Below are 18,866 nucleotides of genomic sequence, written 5' to 3' on the forward strand. Positions count from 1 at the left end.
ACCGTGATTGTCCTAGTGAAGAGGACTCCTTCCTCCGTACACATCACAGCGCCCTCTTTCTCAACTCGAGACTGTTGCTGGAAGTCACTTTATTTTCATGGCGCGGGATTAAAAAAACTAAATTAATATAGCGATCACTTCCACACACATCCAAGTGGTCCATTTCATTCACAATAGGGTTGTTCCGATCATGTTTTTTTGCTCCCGATCCCGATCGTTTTAGTTTAGTATCTGCCGATCCCGATATTTCCCTAACCGATTGCATTTTCTTTTTTTTTGCATCCCGATTCAATTCCAATCATTCCCGATAATTTTTACCGATCATATACATTTTGGCAATGCATTAAGAAAAAAAATGAATAAAACTCGGACGAATATATACATTCAACATACAGTACATATGTACTGTATTTGTTTATTTTGACAATAAATCCTCAAGATGGCATTTACATTATTAACATTCTCTCTGTGAGAGGGATCCACGGATAGAAAGACTTGTAATTCTTAAAGGATAAATGTGACTTTGTATATTGTGACTAAATATTGCCATCTAGTGTATTTGTTGAGCTTTCAGTAAATGATACTTTAGCCATTTAACTGTTCTGCCCAAATGCATGATGGGAAGTGCAACCATGACTGTCTGTAGTGGCACCAATTGATATATATATCTTCTCTGCGCTGGGAAATAACATAAGGTGTTAAGAAAAAGATCAACTACTACCTTTCTTCCCCACATTGCTTCCCACGATGTTTCTAATTGTTGAGAGAGGGATTGTAAGGCTTTAGCCAATTAAAAAAAAGGCTCCAAAGGCTGCCAAAATTCTCTCTACACATTTTACGCTGCGTTTTAGCTCTATATATAGGTAAAACGGCGCCATTATAGATTGAACGCGACAATGCGTGAGTGGGTCGTGCAGCGCATGCGTTAATTGCGTTAAACATTTTAACGTGATTAATTTTAAAAAATTTAATTACCGCCGTTAACGCGTTAAATACAATTAGAAAACGATTTCATTTAAAAAAACATATATATTAAAAAAAGGTATGTCCGATATTTTTTTTTGGTGATTCCGATACTTTGAAAATGACGTGATCGGACCCGATCGATCGGCATCTCGATGGTGGTTATTTACTAGGAGAGATTAAGAAAAGCAACAAACCAATAAAACGGGCCTACTGAGTTCCTTTTTTCTGCTGACTGTGGAATTCCGACGTATTTCTTCTTTTTGCCTCGCTAAGCTCATCTTGTCCATTCTCGTATTGGTGATCTGTCACCCCTCTCTGCCTTTGCCACCTCTGCCCCCCTGCACCACTATTGTAGGATGTCTCTTTTGTCGACCTTGTAAAATATCAGCAAGCATATTTTTGTGCTTTCGGGTTTTACTCATGTGGGGTAATCAGCGCTAAGCAATCACAAGGCAGCAAAGGGGTCTGCTCCAACAGATGTTGTCGCCTGAGGTCTGCACGCGACACACGGATGCCAAAGCTCAGCGAAATTGGCCTTAAACTCTGTGTCAAGTGGAGAATTTTCAACACCGTACAGTTATGGGCCGTTATCGTCGGCGCTTATTTGTTGTCACACTTGTAAAGGGTACCGCGGATAGAAAAACATTTAATTCTTAAAAGATAAATGCCAGTATGAGTTATAATAATTTGATATTAAAACCCCTCTTAATGTTTTCTTTTTAATAACATTTGTAAAATTAGTTAAACTTGTAGGTCGCCATTGTTGACGACGCAATGCACTCTGGGCGATGACGTCACTTGTTGGCGGTGCTGCCGAGCTACCATAGTGTCACTCTTTAGTTACATAAAAATGTTGTCGGTTCGACCCTTCCAATTTGAATTGAAAGTGATGAGCAGCACTGTCAATATTTCACAAAACAAGCAGCAAAAGCAACTCAATAAAGGTCTCCAGCAGGATTCAAACCCGCGTTTTCTCGCGTAATCTCTCGCTACATGTCCCCATTCATTCTTTCCTTTAAAAAGATCAGCCGTCCTGGTCCCTTTGCAGAAAAACAGGCCCAAAGCATGATGTTTCCACCCCATGCTTCACAGTGGGTATGGTGTTCTTCGGATGCAATTCAGTATTCTTTCTCCTCCAAACACAAGTTCAGTTCAGTTTAAGTTTATTGTCCCCTAAGAAGGGGAAACTTGTCTTACAGCAGGTAAGCATACAGATAACAGATAACACAACAACTCATACATATACAATAAAATAACACAGACTACAAATTTAAAATGCCATTGACAGTTTTGCATCTAAGTGCAAGAATTGTGCAAATTTAGCAACCGAATTGCACTGGGTAGGAAGGAGTTCTTTGTCCGATTTAAAACAAGGGACTCTGAATCTCCTGCCTGACGGGAGGACCTCAAACGAGCAATGAAGGGGATGTTGTACACAATTCAGTATGTGTTTTGCCTTCCTCATGACCTGCCTCTCATAGATATCTGTTAAGGAGACCTGTGGACAGCCTATTTTCCTATTTATGGTTGATGTTATTTTTCTCCTTCAGGCTAATTCCCCCATACCAGGCAATAAAAGCAAAAGTAATAACCGATTCAATAAAAGATTTATAAAACAAGGACAAGATAGCGTTAGAACCTGAGTTTCTACCAAAAAGTTCTATTTTGGTTTCACCTGACCATAACACATTCTCCCAGTCCTCTTCTGGATCATCCAAATGCTCTCTAGCGAACCGCAGACGGGCCTGGACGTGTACTTTCTTCAGCAGGGGGACACGCCTGGCAGTGCAGCGCATTGTGTTACTGATAGTAGCCATTGTTACTGTGGTCCCAGCTCTCTGTAGGTCATTCACTAGGTACCCCCGTGTGGTTCTGGGATTTTTGCTCACCGTTCTTGTTATCATTTTGATGCCACGGGGTGAGCTCTTGCATGGAGCCCCAGATCGAGGGAGATTATCAGTGGTCTTGTATGTCTTCCATTTTCTAATAATTGCTCCCACATTTGATTTCTTTACACCAAGCGTTTACCTATTGCAGATTCAGTCTTCCCAGCCTGGTGTAGGTCTACAATTTTGTCTCTGGTGCCCTTCGACAACCGACAAAATGTTTATGTAGCCAATGAGTGACACTGTAGAAGTACGGCAGCGCTGCCCATTGAAGTCCCCGCCTGGAGTGCATTGCGTCGTCCACAACAATGACGACCTACTAGTTAAACTAATTTGACAAATTTTATTAAAGCAAAAACATGAAAAACGGTTTTAATATCAAATTATTATTTCTCGTACTAACATTTATCTTTAGAGAACTACAAGTCTTTCTGTCCATGGTTACCTTTAAATAATTTTGAAATTGTTGATTTTGTTTGGGGGGGTTAGTGAAACATAAATAATAATAATAAACATTTCACAGATTTATTTGCATTTCAGTCTTATGTTTATTTTTTTTTTGTAAAATTTGTATTGTGGATCTTTATTTATGGGTAATTTCATAATGTTTAACACTTTAACACCTAAGCCTATTTTGGCCGAATTTGCATGCCTTTGATGTTGCCTTTATATTTCAAAGAAAAAAACTGTTCACAATGGCCAAGTTGGGTCCCTTTTTTCAGGATACCTTGAACTTCATGTCCAAACTGTTGTTTTCTTCGCTGACCAACTTTAATCCACATTTTGGACCCAAAAAGACAAAAAAAATCCCAAAATCTTATTTCAAAATTTGTAATGTTGAAGTCCCACTGACAACCAAACATGCTCAACCAACCATTTTGAAGCTTGATAATATTTATTTAATTTGCTAGGATAACCATTCAATAGAAAAAAAAAATGATTAAATAGTTTTATGTTTGACAATTCAACACAAACAGCAGCTATGGTCATAGGCGTTTTTGGCCTTTACACATACTATGGTCAAAACATGTTTTATACAGTGCAAAATAGTGAGGAAAAAAATATATATATTATTCAACACAAAAAGGATTTGGAGGATATCTCTTTGTGAAGTTAGGTGTTGTACCCATCACCTTATAAAAGGTATATATGTACATGCAATCGAGCTTCTCGAACACACATCTATATAAACATTGAAAAGATTCATAGTGAAGAAAAAATAATAAACATTGAAAAAAAAGTGTTTTTAAAAATATTGACAAGTAGTTCAGTTCAATTCATTTTTTTCAGAGCTGTGTCACATACAATGTCACACAGCCTACTCATCCGTCGTTTGAGCGCTGCTGTCACTTCTACTCGCCGAGACGCCGAGTAATCCGAGGAAAACAATGAAAAATACAGCTCATCCTATTCCTTGAGTTAATGAAATAATGCATTAGCTTGCGCTAAATTTAGTTTTCGATTCATTCTCCATGTTTCAAAGTCGCTCGCCCAATTCAACCGGCCGTTGCTTGCTTCGCGTGTCTCCTTTCCCTTAGTTGGCGCCTGGCTCGTCAATTTATTAAAAATGTTCACATTAGGTTCGTCCTTCTTGACATCACAACGGCTCTTGGGATATGTAGTCTTTTGTGCTGCTTTCGGTTTTGAAAAAAACACAAGAAATGATGGAAATATGGAGATAGACACATGGTCCATGTAGCGTTTTAATACATATTTATGAGTGCAATAAAACTATAAAACTCAAATGACATTATCTCCCATTTTACTTGGTCGATTGACTTCAAATAAAAACTGGTGTGGACATCAACTTCCGTACTTTCAAACGAAAGCAACCAGGGGAGCGTGGGTGACGTAATTACAGCGTTACAAGGCTTCAAAGATGATATGCGTAAACGTGTCGCATCCGACACGTTCGGTGTTAAAGGGTTAATTGGTAGTAGATATCTAGATCTTTCGCTGTCAATGGCACTGAAACATCACCATTAACTTTCAGTCTTCAAATGCATTGATTCATTTTGTTGTCTCCCCTTCCAGCCATGCACCTTTTAGGGCTAAACTGGCACCTGAAACCCACGCAGCGGCAGTTGTTCCACGTGACGGACGACAATACGAGTGGCCCGCCATTTCCTACCGACCTGACCTTGAGGCCGCTGGGCAACTCGGGCTCGGAGGTACCTGATCGAAGGGGCAAAGACGACAGTAAGTTCGCCTTCAAAGCTTTTTATCGCCACAAGACAGGCTGAAAGTTTAGTCGGAAGTACAAAAGTTTGACAATGACATTTGCAGCAAGTCTTCGGATCGCGCCCACTCAGGCCTCTGCGGTACACGGCCAGATCTGCATTGTAATCCTATGAAAGTGCTTGTCAGTGGGAAAGCCTTATTTGTTCCTGGAGGGAGAAAATGGCACAGCTTAGGGGTCTGGTGTCCCGGGGCTACCGCTGCGGGGCTTTTGGGGGGGGATTAACCGCTCACAACCCTTCGCAACGGATGCCGTCCTTTCATCTGCCAAAGAGAGCACGCGCTCGCCCCACGGCGCCGACAGCTCGGCTCCGGGAAAGTTTGCTTGCATTTCGGAGCAAATGGGCCAAAATGTCGCCGTGTCATTTGACACCGGCAGGCCGCAAAGGTAGAGAAAGGGGTCATTACCATATAGATGAATCCCACACTTGTCTTTTTTCATTTAACACATGGCAGAAAAGTGCGTTTAGCAAGGCGGCGGCGACGGAAAAGGTCCGAGCTCAGCTGCCAAGGATTGGAAATCAATAGTTTTTGGAAGAAGTCTCATTCTGGGCTGCTGTCAGTGGTAACAATGAAGAGCTGTCTCTGCCTTGTTTTGCCAACGCAGCACAAGCACAACATTTACATGAACTTCAGCCAAATCAGCTAATTGGGTTGGTCACGTCTGACGAGCGGACCACCAACAGTGACAGTTTGCCAATGTCTGTACAGTGAAAGTGTGGGATTTAAAAAAAATATCCACTCACCGGCCACTTTATTAGGTACACCATGCTAGTAACGGGTTGGACCCCCTTTTGCCTTCAGAACTGCCTCAGTTCTTCGTGACATAGATTCAACAAGGTGCTGGAAGCATTCCTCAGAGAGTTTGGTCCATATTGACATGATGGCATCACATAGTTGGTGCAGATTTGTCGGCTGCACATCCATGATGTGAATCTCCCGTTCCACCACATCCCTCTATTGGATTGAGATCTGGGGACTGTGAAGGCCATTTGAGTACAGTGAACTCATTGGCATGTTCAAGAAACCAGTCTGAGATGATTCCACACTCAAAAAAATGAATCAGGCAGGTTGTAAAGTTTACTAAAAGACAGTGTGCATTTTCAGCAAGAAACCATCATGTTTCCAAGGTGAGCATGATTGAATCATGCAGTCTCTACATAAACATGAACAGTGAATGAGGAGCTTGATTAGATATTGTTGATGCAGCGTAATGTTATTGTGTCTTTCCAACTAATTGCAATAGTCTCGTGATTTCTCGCGAGATTTAAAAGTAGGATTGCCAACTCCCTGAAAAAGTAAGGGACACCTCATTGATACCGTCACCATTGAATTATTATTTTGTATGTGAAAAGAGATTTTTTATTAGATGGGACTTTGAAAGGCAAAGGCCCAGTTAGTAAAATTCCTCAACTTTAGTTTTATTTCTTTCTTTCATAATCTTATTATCCACATTTTTTCAGCGCACTGGAGACTCCAAACCATTTGACCGACCGGAATTCCATTCATTTTTAATGGCAAACATTTTCCCTTCATTTTCAATGACAGGAAAACATAGGTGGTTGTGATTTTTGACCACTTACCATTACAGCCCATTGACATTGAAGTGACGCCTAAGTAAGTCAATACCACTGACAGCTATGTACGTCCATGCCATTGACTATCATGAATGTCGCTACTATTGATGCCAATGTACTGGATTCCATTGAGGCAGATGTAAACTGATGCCACTGACGGCAATTTACGTTAAAATTAGGGCTGTCAAACGATTAAAATTTTTAATCAAATTAATCACAGCTTAAAAATTGATTAATCATAATTAATCGCAATTCAAACCATCTCTAAAATATGCCATATTTTTCTGTAAATATTGTTGGAAAGACACAAGACGGATATATACATTCAACATACTGTACATAAGTACTGTACTTGTTTATTATAACAATAAATCAACAAGATGGCATTACCATGATTAACATTCTGTTAAAGCGATCCATGGATAGAAAGACTTGTAGTTCTTAAAAGATAAATGTTAGTACAAGTTATAGAAATGTTCTATTAAAACCCTCTTAATGTTTTCGTTTTAATAACATTTATAAAATTTCAAACAAAAAATAAACTAGTAGCTCGCCGTAGTTGATGTCAATAATTACACAATGCTCATGGATGGTGCTGAAACCCATAAAATCAGTTGCACCCAAGCGCCAGCAGAGGGCGACAAAACACAAAAAAACACAAGTAACAAATGGACATGACACTGTCATTTTAATCTGTTTGAGCGGGGCACGTGCGTAAATTGCGTCAAATATTAAATATGATCAATTAAAAACATTAATTACCGCCCGTTAATGCAATAATTTTGACAGCCCTAGTATAATTAATTGAAAATAATTTACTGTTTTCCTGTTGAGTGTGTATCATGAAAGAAGATAATGTCCCACTTTGGCTTTACTTCCGCTTTACGATGCGACGTCACAGTCTAAAAATAGCATGCGTGCGGTACGCCATGGAAGAACCACTGAGACAAGTACAGGATGTGTGTGTTCGGAATCGAATGGCCACACGAAGCGGTGACCCTGTCGGCCAAAAATTGCCAGCTTTTTATCACTTTATGTCGTATTTTTGGTCGGTGCACTTCATCATTTATTGTGTACATATGTTTGCTGTGAGTATGTGACTTATTCACGTGTCACACTTCAAGTATATGAAGAATAAAGCACAGGTTTGCTGTCAAAAGAGTTGTTTTGATGCTTCATTTTCAACAACAGACAGTTCACACACGATACATCATCACTGCTTTTATGATAACGTTAACATCAAGGCTTCCAACGCAGTTTGGGAAATTCCATTAACGCCAGAAATCTGCTATGGCTTCCCACTGGCTGTTTATAGGACACGTCAAACAAATCAGGCTGGAAGGCTTTGCAGACCTCTGACAAAACACTGGACGCGGTGCACGACGCCAGTTTGAAGCTAGCCGCTACAGCTAACTGGTTTCCACCCGAGGCTAGAACTCTATGCGGCATCAAAAGTTGGACAGACCGCCTCGAAACTGTCTTCTGCGTCGTCTGTGCCTCAACATTTGTATGATCAACAATTATTCAATGTTGATGAGCTGAAGATCCACATTCAAGCGTTCCATCTTGCATTATTTTTTTTTTCTCCGTTGAAAGTCTAGTTAGGCCTGTCCCGATAACACATTTTAGTGTGCGATAATTTATCTCATAAATTATTGCAATATGCGATATTATTGCGCCCGCCCAATTTTTTAAAACCAATTCACAATAACACAGTGAGAATACAGTATATGTTAATAGATCAAGTACACCCATTTAAACGCGATAAATATTTACTCTTAAATTCAAAACTACTTTTTAAGAAATCACAACTAAAAACAATAGACCATGCCTCTTAAGTAAAAGACAACAATATTAATACCGCACAGAAACACAGAAGAAATAAAATGTGTTTTTCAAGAAAAAAAAAAAAAAAATTGCACTTAATAACTTAAGCATTTAGGCAAATGGAAACTTTTCCCCTCATAGCTTCTGCAACGGTGTTCCATAGGGATGCAACGATACAGTTAAGTCACGGTTCGGTACGATCTTTGATACGGGGGACACGATTTTCGATCTGATTCAATACAGTTAATGCTCTGAAAAAAAAAAAACAATGTTTTGTATTTTTGTTTTCCTAACGAGCAAAAATTAAATTGCCATCATATAAACATACATTTTAGTGCATAATATTTATGTGTTTTCTTCTTAAAGATCTGGAAAAAAAATTGTATAAAAGTGCTAAGAAAATTTTTTACTGTTTGTTAAGTGAGGCGGGGTACACTGTTGATTGCTACAGCTCTCTTAGCAGGTGACTAGAGGTTTTACCACATGTGAAAAACACCCTTTTTGTGGTCCAAGTCCATCTGTGTTATGGAGTGAATTAATAATATTTGCAGCATTATCTATAGTCACTGGTATGGATTGATTTGGCCTTCTTAACTTCCATTCAGTCATGACAGTTTAGAATTCATCGATGTAGGATATGAACTACGTGTCCCATAATCACTATGGGCTCACGTAGCCAATGGCATGGGACGTAGCACATCTAGTTTGCTATTTCATGATATCTAGCACTAAAAAAGTTAGTAAACGCCGCTGAAGTCACATCTGCTCATTACTGCAGAGCACCAGCATATGACAATCGACTTTCATAAACAGGACGAGTTTGAAGCACAGCGCTCTTAATTTACCACTCAATGTTTATCATGTCCATTCAGCTGGCCGTTGTCAAAGCCAGGTTGTTCGTAGCAGCCAAGTCGGTAACAATGTTTTGGCGGACTTTGTTGGAAATATCCGGCGTTGTGCCGAAAAATAGCCGCTCCGCGTGAAATGTCACCCCTGACGGGAGCGACCACACATCAACAACACCGGCGCACCGGAGATGGTCCGCAGTCAATCTGGAGCACTGACACGGCCGGTATACGTTGAACAATAGGATATAATGGGAACGATTGCCTCCGGCGCTATTTTTTGCCGGACCTGGAATGAAGATTCATTTTGCGCAGTTGGTAACAAGGAATCCGAACTTTTAACAGCACGTCTTGCTGCACGCACGTGCACACGAGGCGATAAATCGCAGCGGAAAAATTACCGCCTTCATTTTTATTTATCGTGCGATAAATGGATTTATTGCATATTGCGACAGGCTTACGTCTAGTTTAACGGAGAAAAAAATAAATAAGAGTAAGTCAACAAGCATGCCCCAAAACCGTACAAATGTAACACCACACCCCTCTAGTGGCTTGGCGGTGAATTACAGAGCAACGCGTCACCTGGCCGGAGAACCATCGAATGTCAAATGACGCCGTAGTCGCTGCACCGTCACCGCAACGCGGGAGCATAACTCAGGCTTCAGATGAAAATTAAAAGGGCTGCCAAAAACAACACTGCATGACCATATTGTGAGATAATCGCTACCATGAGCCTTGCATCACAAATCATTTTGGGTAGTACCCAGAGGTTCCCGCCCCGAATCTTCAGCGCTCCAGGAATCGTATTTACAGTTTACTATACAACACATCTTTCCGACTCATTGCCACTGATGGCATTTTCAAGTGAAGCGCCATCTGCAACCCGAAGCGACATGTCCACCGCGTTGTCTCGTTGTCGTTAGCGCCTTCATCGGAGCTCATCTACACCGGCCTAACAGATGTTGTCATCTCCACCGAGTCCGGTACCAGGTGCAACAAGCAGCATATGGAGCTTTCCACCTTTTCGGCAGATCCTTCTGAAATATAATTACATCCCTCACTTTATTACTATAGGTTCAATTACAACTGTACAGCACTTGTTTTTTTCGTCTCGTACCATTTGCCTCGCCATATGTTGGACCTTTTTAATTCAGTTTCCCCAGACATGCCATTGCTATAGTGGCATTTTGGAAATGTGTTGAAGCTTAAATTAAAAAGCAACAAAGGACAAAAACATGTTTGGTATTGTCAAGCGTCAAGCCGTGAACTAATTAAAGAAACCTATATGTGACAGACATATTTAATTTGTGACTTCAGTGTTGCACTATGAATGTATTTTCACTTGCTTCTCCTGCCTTATGACAGCAACTGTCATGCGGGGTTATTTATTATATTTTTTGACGAGTTCCTGTGCATTTCTCAGGCAAATTGGACAGCTCGTTCCTGGACGACAGCAACATCGACATGGGCGAGATCGACGTGGGCCGTAAAGTCGCTCAGCAGATCCCGCCCGGTGTCTTTTGGAGGTCGCAAATCTTCGTGGACCACCCCATGTATCTCAAGTTCAACGTGTCGCTCAGCAAAGACGCCTTAGTGGGGATCTACGGGAGGAGGGGCTTGCCCCCGTCTCACACGCAGGTGGGATTTTATGGTCCAATTAGCTCATTTGGGGAAGTGGTTGCCATTAGGATTTAGTAGGATTTACTGGTATAGGGTGGGGCGAATTATTGGCGTTTATGCTCGGTTTAATGGGGAAAGATAATTTGAGTGCTTTGAAATGCGAGCGCGTTCACGCAGTAAATTTAAAATCATTGACTGCCATTGACGGGTGTAGATGTCGATTACAGAGGTGGGTCATAACTTTACTTGAGTAACTTTTGGAGAAAAATGTACTTCTAAGAATAGTTTGCCATACGTTTATGTTAGTAGATTTGTGAAGAAACGCAACTCTTACTCTGCTACTTTGGGCTACATTAGAGTCGGCCCAGGCAATATGGCCTTCAGTACTAATCACAGTAACTGCTTTTTCAGTCATGTCTGTGTTTTCCACCATATACAGTGGGGAGAACAAGTATTTGATACACTGCCAATGGGAAAACCCATTGGCAGTGTATCAAATACTTGATCTCCCCACTGTATATATGGCGGAAAACACTCAGGTGACTTGAAGTTCCGCTCTAAGACCCCCAATTTGGGCAAATTTTAAAACTGTCCAATATGCATGTGTGATACATCATTGGAAAGCTTAAAATCTCCATTTTCTGGGAGAAGAACATTTTTGAACAGGAGGGCATTTAAAAAAAAAAAAAAAAAAAAAAACTTTTTTAAACAGCAAAACCCTATGTGGAGGCGAGAGCACGCGAGAGCAGAATTACAGACGCCATGACTTTAACGAGATATTATCGTGTACTTACCTTGTATCAATCCAAAAACTCCATGTAGCATGTATCACTGAGTGTCAAGACAGAGTTGTGAATGCCCCAGCTGGATTTTTGGGGAATTTTATGGGGGAAACATGGCAATATAACAAGGGTCGCGATGCAGAAATCGCAGACATCAATCAGTGGTTGAGATTTTCTTTTTCATATACTATTTACCCCTTTAAGCAGTTTTTTTTTCAATTATTCTTGTCTGGATCGATTATTTATCATCTAACATATGGGTGAAAATGCGACAGTAACAAAAAAAAAAAAAAAATCAATTAAGCGATAGTTATGTGGTAGATATCCGTGACTTTTTTACAGACACCATTTTTTTCATTGTGATGCCATTTGTTTAAAAGTTTAAAATATGCGAGTGAATATTTTTATTTTTTTTTTAAAATGAAATATTAGACATCAATTGATGATTCTAAGCTAAATATGACAGACATTTTGAATAATAAATATAATTAATTACCTTAGTTTTATGGCTGGGTTAAAACAAAAGCGGTTGCGCGACGTCTGTAAACGGGGGTTTTCAGGGTAAAAAGGACAAATTAAAAATAGTTCGGGAGCTTCATGCGTCATGAATCTGCTATGGCTGCATATAGACATATTGTTCAATCAAACACAACAGTTGTTTTGGCTTAAAATACAGCAGGTTTTTTTTAAAGAGGAGTGCAAGAGCAGAAACTGTTTTTCAGTCTTGTCTGTGTTTTCCGCCATATATAAATACATGTATACCCAATCATATATACCCAATCCTGGGACGCCGCATGGCGACACGGGATCAGCGCTTTCCTGCTTCCGCCTTCCCCTCTCTTTTCTGCATGGGTATCCTGGGTCGGCCGGGATACGCCTGCCTGGGTGGGGATCCTGTCCTGCCCTGGGCTTAGTAGGCCGCTTAGTCGGCCGTGGCCCTGCGGCATTTCCACTCGTCTGCAGGACTATCACATGTCTGACGGGATTCACGCATGACTGGCTGCAATTAGACACACTCTAGTAGAAGCTCGGTGTCAGGATTAGCGATCAGGCAGCATAGAATAACATGCCAACATATCCACACTCACAAGGGATATACAAAAATACCGGGTTCTACACCTCACATGGCTGATTTGTATACACTTCACCCCTCACAATCACTTATCTTTCTGACCCCCCCCGCCTCTTCTTTCTCCTTGGTCATCAGGCCCCCCTCATGGTGTCAACCGTAAATAAAATTAGCTAATGATAGTACCAACATATTCATAGTTAGTGTAGGCGTTCAATGTATTTGTTGTTGTTGTTTGTGCTTTCTCTGTCTCTCTATCCTCTTTTTTCTGTCCCGCCACAACCCCTTCCTGTTCGCTGCCTTCCCCTAATAAACGAAACATATTGAATAATGGGAGTATGTCATACTCCCATGTAGAGCTTAAACGAATACTCGAGTAACTCGAGTTTAAAAACTGATCCGAGTAATTTTATTCACCTCGAGTAATCGTTTATTTTGACAGCTCTAATCATCACGTTTTGCTCGGACTACTTTTAATGCGGGACGACACGCTGATGTCACGTGCGTAGAGGAAGAAGCAAAAAAAAAAAAAAAACACAGCAGCCGACAGCCCCTACAAACGACGCCGACGTTGCTAAATACTAGCCCGCACGATGGTTGGTAGCAGGTAGCGTCTGATGAGTCTCATAGAGATCACATGTATGTTGAACTAGATGCACATTGACAGACTCGGCCGCGTCTGGGCAGCGTTAGTAAACAGCCGCCATCTTAAAGCAGTAGAGCGCTAAGCGCTAATAAAGAGCGCTAAAGCGCTAATAAATAAGATTAACATTACTGTGACTAGCTCACGTAACGTTAGCCCTGCGGAGGGCTAGGTTTCTATTAATTATGACCACTTTCGATACGTGGCTAACGTGTCTTTCATACAGGCTTTAACATAACATCGCGTTGTGGCGTGATGAGGATGTAAAATAAAAACTCAATAATGCTAACTATCAATTTTAGCTCAGTAGTCATTGCTGGATAAAACACCAAGTAGCACTCGTCCCGAATGTGCTCCAATACAGCCTGTATCATACATGTATTTTGAACACTGCAAAAACTCAAAATCCTATCAGGACTTACAGTTTAGACTAACTTAAAACTTAACTAGAACTTAAAAATGGCTTGACACAAATAGAAATTCAATTGAAACACGTGGGGAAAAAATCTCTTTTAAGTGATGTGTGTTATCAAGCGTAAAGGCATTTTTAGGTGTATATATACATATATATATATATATATATATTTATAATTTTTTTAAATTTATTTTTTAAATAAGGTCTAAAGGTTTTTTGAGTGAAAGCAGTGAATTAGTGTTTTTTTTAAATTCTAGTTACATCTGAGATGCAATTGTGTGACTGTTTTCAACAATATACATCGAAAATAAAGACATTGATTGACTTAAAATGGTTCAACATTAGATGAAATGTCTTGTTTTCTCAGGTATATTTATAATTGCTCTTCACCTTAAAATGTATTTGTTTTAACCCATTACTCGATTAATCGATAGAATTTTCAGTCGGTTACTCGATTACTAAAATATTCGATAGCTGCAGCCCTACTCCCATGCATAGGCGGCTCTACTATTCAGGCGAAGTAGGCAAGGGGGCCCCCAACCAGCTGCCCTTGCCCCAATGAGCAAGGGCTTGGGCCACCGGAGCCAGCAGCACCCCCAACTATTCGTCATGTATAATTATGTCAGCATACCAAACAAACAAATAACAAAACAAAAAGAAAGCCATTTGAATGCTGCATTTATATTATCTCTCCCCCACACACACGCACTACAATGGACTGTTCCACGACGACGGACTGAGTATCAGTCGCTTAGCTTCATTTAGCGCCGTTTAGCATCGCTTAGCTCCGCTTAGCTGTTCGTTAGCTTCACTTAGCTCTCCCGCGTTTTTCACACCACTAAGCTCGCTATATTTACAGCTCACTTGCTACTTTGCACGTCAGCTATCGTTTATTTCAAACACATGAGCGAACGTGCTCTCCATGAGAGCCAAAGTGCAGTGAGGGAGAAGTTGAGAACAGGCCGCTAATGCCTCTTTTAACTTTCTTCTTCTTCTTCACAACGGACATAAAATACACGACAGCACACCCTGTGGCGAAACAATGCAGTACAGTTCCAATCAGTCATACAATAACACTCAACAGCTGGTTAACAGCATTTGCTCACAATTTTTTTTTTTTAAATCTATTAGTGACACCACAAGCAATGACGAAGAATGTTTTTTTACGGAGTGTAAAGCTTTCGGTTAGCGGTTTATATTATAATATGTTGAGTAAATACTACAGAATACAGATTCTACACTAAGAATAGCTGTCAAATACACTCTTTATGACAAATATGATTGGAAATGAATAATTATTATAATTATTATACTACTATTATATATAGTAGGATACTATAATAATAATGCTAGAATTTTTTTTAAGAATTGTTTTGAATCATGCTGGAAAGGCAAAGTCAGTGTTCTGTATCTGTTTACTTTCCATTCTTTTGCACTCGAAAATGCTATCAGCATTTAACCTCATTGTTTATTTGTGATTAATTATTGTTATTTACATGATTATTTGCACTTTATTAAAGAATTTAAGTGTTCCAAAATGTTTTTGTGAATTAATGAGTGTCAACAAAAATTTCGGTGCTAAATTAGTTAAAAAAAAAAAAAAAAAAATCTAGCCGACTAATCGTAAAACTAGTCGGCTGACTAAGCCTGTCACACTATGCAATAATTCCATTTATCGCACGGTAAAAGAAAATGAGAGCGGTAATTTTCCTGCTGCGATTTATCGCCTCCACACCCTTCTCACCCTTTTTAACCCCTGACCCAAGAAGAGGGCCCCTGCATATGTTCGCCATAGGCCCCAAAAGTGGCAAGTCCGCCACTGCTCCCATGTAATACATTAAAACTGTTCAGAGCAATAGGACACTCAGATTCCTGTTCTCCATGTCAAGCAGCTGAAAGGACAGGTCAAAAAAAGGAATAAAATAACCAGTTACAACTACAGTATATGATTCACTCCTCAGTATAAAACCACTTAAGCCAGTTGATAAGACATTATTATTACCTAATTAGCTGCCACTGACAACGATAGAGGTCCAATTCATTTTGACTAGGAGTTCTGGCAGCGATCCGATGGCACTGAAAGATGATCATTCAAAAAAATTGCCTTTAATAAATCCCTATGATTTGAAACTCTAATATTCATAGAATCCTATTATTTATTTGTACTAGTGAAAAGAATAGCATTCTCGCTTATTGTATTTACAATAATGTCGACACAGAATAAGCAATTTTCCACTTTTCTGCTCTGCGGCAGAATATAAATTGCTATATTGTTAGATCCCGCGAAGAATCTATTCATAACCCTTTCTTGCACATTATGAATCACCTTCTTTTGTTACGTCGTTGTGGATTTACAACACATTTCAGTGCAGTCAAGTATCTTCAATGAATCAACGAAAGGAGCCGAAACCTCACAGGTGCGGTTACAGGAAGGATTTTTCTTTTGCTCTAATTTCTTGCGGATAGATCTCGTTATGAATCATATCTGGCTGACCGGATTGCACTTTATATTTCATTCTCATGGCGACAAACTTCGTTTGCGTTTTTCCCCCACAAGGCCAATTTCGATGGAAATTACCATCCGGTGTCGTTTAGTTTTTCAGGCCCGGTGTTGTAGGGAAAGTGGTGGTTTCTTTACCTGTTGCTGATCAGAGTGGAGATGAAAGTGAAATGCAGCCTCATTGTTATTCATGGGGTCCGTGCTGATATGTTGAAGCGTCTCCTCGTAGATATGTCATTCGGCAAAGTCACTTAATTTCTTCCCACAGATTTCCATTGTTTCCATCGCTGTGATAGATGTCCAATCCATTTGGGCTGGTGTGGGGTGGCAGCCAATGTTGATTTTGGCAGCTGTTTTAATTTTGGTGTTGGTCTTAGTCTCTTGGACCATCGTAGTTATTAGTTTTAGTCAAGGGTGTAGGTTTGGTCTCAATATTGGTAGGGACGATCGTAGACTTCATTATGATTAACGGGTCAGAATCGACCTTCGCCACGCAACGCCTTTAAGGAGGGGGCCGCCCTGAAGTCCGCTTCAGTTGTTCCCAGTTGGTCGTGGTCGCCCAGTAAAAACATGCAGGATTTTTAACACGCCGTATAAAAAGTACGAAAGCTGTACCGCATACAAACAGGACAGATTGTTTCAGGAGTGGTTTTTTTTTCGAGAATTCAAGGTAATCATTATATTTTTCGTACCATGCATGCATTTTGAAATTTTGTGAAAAAAAACCAATGGGAGAATGGGAACCGCAACGGCATTAGCGTCATTCTTCGATATATTTACGTAAATTAGATGCGTAACTGCCCGTTTTTTTTTGCTCTTTTAACAAAGAATCAAGACTGTTTTACGTTCATATCTATAACGATTTCAGGGACTAAAGAATTTGGGGATTTATGCATTTATTCACAAGAATTTTCAACGGAAAAAGCTCTGTTTACAAATGGCGGCCGCCGTATTGACTAACAGACGAGCCTTGTAGTCCAACATATTTTAGTAAAATTAATTCGTAACTGCCCCTTTTCTTTGCTCTTTTAACAAAGAATCAAGACTGTTTTACGTTCATATCTATGAAGAATTCGGGGATTTAAGCATTTATTCACAAGAATTTCAATGGAAAAAGCTCTGTTTACAAATGGCGGCCGCGGCATTGACTACGAGACTAGCCTCCTACTTTGACATATTTACATGAAATAAATGCGTAACTGCCCATTTTTTTGCTCTTCTAACAAAGAATCACGACTGTTTTACGTTCATATTTATAAAGAATTTGGGGATTTAAGCATTTATTCACAAGAATTTTCAACAGAAAAAGCTCGATTTACAAATGGCGGCCGCCGCATTGACTAACAGGCTAGCCTCGTACTTCGACATATTTACGTAAAATAAACGCGTAACTGGACATTTGGTATTTTTTACTCTTTTAACAAAGAATCAAGACTGTTTTACATTCATATTTATAAAGAATTAGGGGATTTAAGCATTTATTCACAAGAATTTTCAGCAGAAAAATGCTCTGTTTACAAATGGCGGCCGCCGCAATGACTAACAGACTAGCCTCGTACTTTGACACATTTACGTAAAATTAATGCGTAAATGCCTGTTTTTTTTTGCTCTTTTAACAAATAATCAAGACTGTTTTACGTTAATATTTATAAAGAATGAGGGGATTTAAGCATTTATTCACAAGAATTTTCAACAGAAAAAGCTCTTTGTCTGTGATTCCACTCGGTCAGCTTTGACAGCCACGCCAACAATGCAGGCCCCCTATTAACCGGCCCAGCGCCCCGTGTCCCATCAATAATTATGAAGTCTATGGGACTATATAACAGCACAACCTGCATTTACACTTTTTGCTGGGGACGGGACATTAATAAGACCACATAGATTGGTTGAACGGGGGTCAGGGCTACATTTCCCAACAATATGAACCAAATTAATTGATAGGCTAAATGATTAATGCAAAATAAATCTGTATTGACTTATACTAACTTTCACACTGCAAATTAATAATTTCTTTATCTGATATTTTTTCTTAAATCTAGTAGAATCATTTTCCCCATCTTGTTTTGAGTGTTAGGGGCTACTAAACAGATTAATGTGTCAGATTCTTCCACTTATTTTAAGTAGATATTATTACTAGAGTATTTGTTCTTATTACATCTAAAATTTCAAGAAAAAAATGCTTTCAAATATTGTATACATGGTCGGGTTAATTCTATCCTTACAACATGGGAAGACATGAAAATCACCATTTTGATATTTTGTCACACCCCTACAAATTAGGTTGCGTGAAAGTTGGTGGGGACAATTTGAACATCCTGAAAAGTTGGTAGTGTTATTTCTCTACTGTCCCTATGCAAACCTACGCCCTTGGTCTTAGTCATATATTAGTCATCTCAAAATATGTTTGTCTCTCAAAACTCAAGACTAATTTTGTCTAGTTTTAGTCGACGTTTCCTAAAAATGTTTTTGCCTGTAAAAACTTTTTAAAAATATGTACA

The 18,866-nt window shown here is 39.6% G+C and overlaps 1 protein-coding gene across 13 annotated transcripts in view; it reads left to right on the forward strand.

Moving 5' to 3' along the window:
* The window catches only part of tenm4 (teneurin transmembrane protein 4), a 630,468-nt gene that overhangs the window by 298,357 nt on the left and 313,245 nt on the right, over nucleotides 1–18,866 (forward strand). For all 13 annotated transcript variants that reach the window (XM_057839253.1, XM_057839252.1, XM_057839254.1 and 10 more), the window contains 2 exons: nucleotides 4,887–5,051; nucleotides 10,763–10,977. In XM_057839253.1, coding sequence (XP_057695236.1) covers nucleotides 4,887–5,051; nucleotides 10,763–10,977 — 380 coding nt within the window. The remainder of the gene's footprint in view (nucleotides 1–4,886; nucleotides 5,052–10,762; nucleotides 10,978–18,866) is intronic.

The sequence above is a fragment of the Corythoichthys intestinalis genome, chromosome 6 (assembly GCF_030265065.1).
Source record: "Corythoichthys intestinalis isolate RoL2023-P3 chromosome 6, ASM3026506v1, whole genome shotgun sequence".
In the NCBI taxonomy this organism is placed as follows: Eukaryota; Metazoa; Chordata; class Actinopteri; order Syngnathiformes; family Syngnathidae; genus Corythoichthys; species Corythoichthys intestinalis.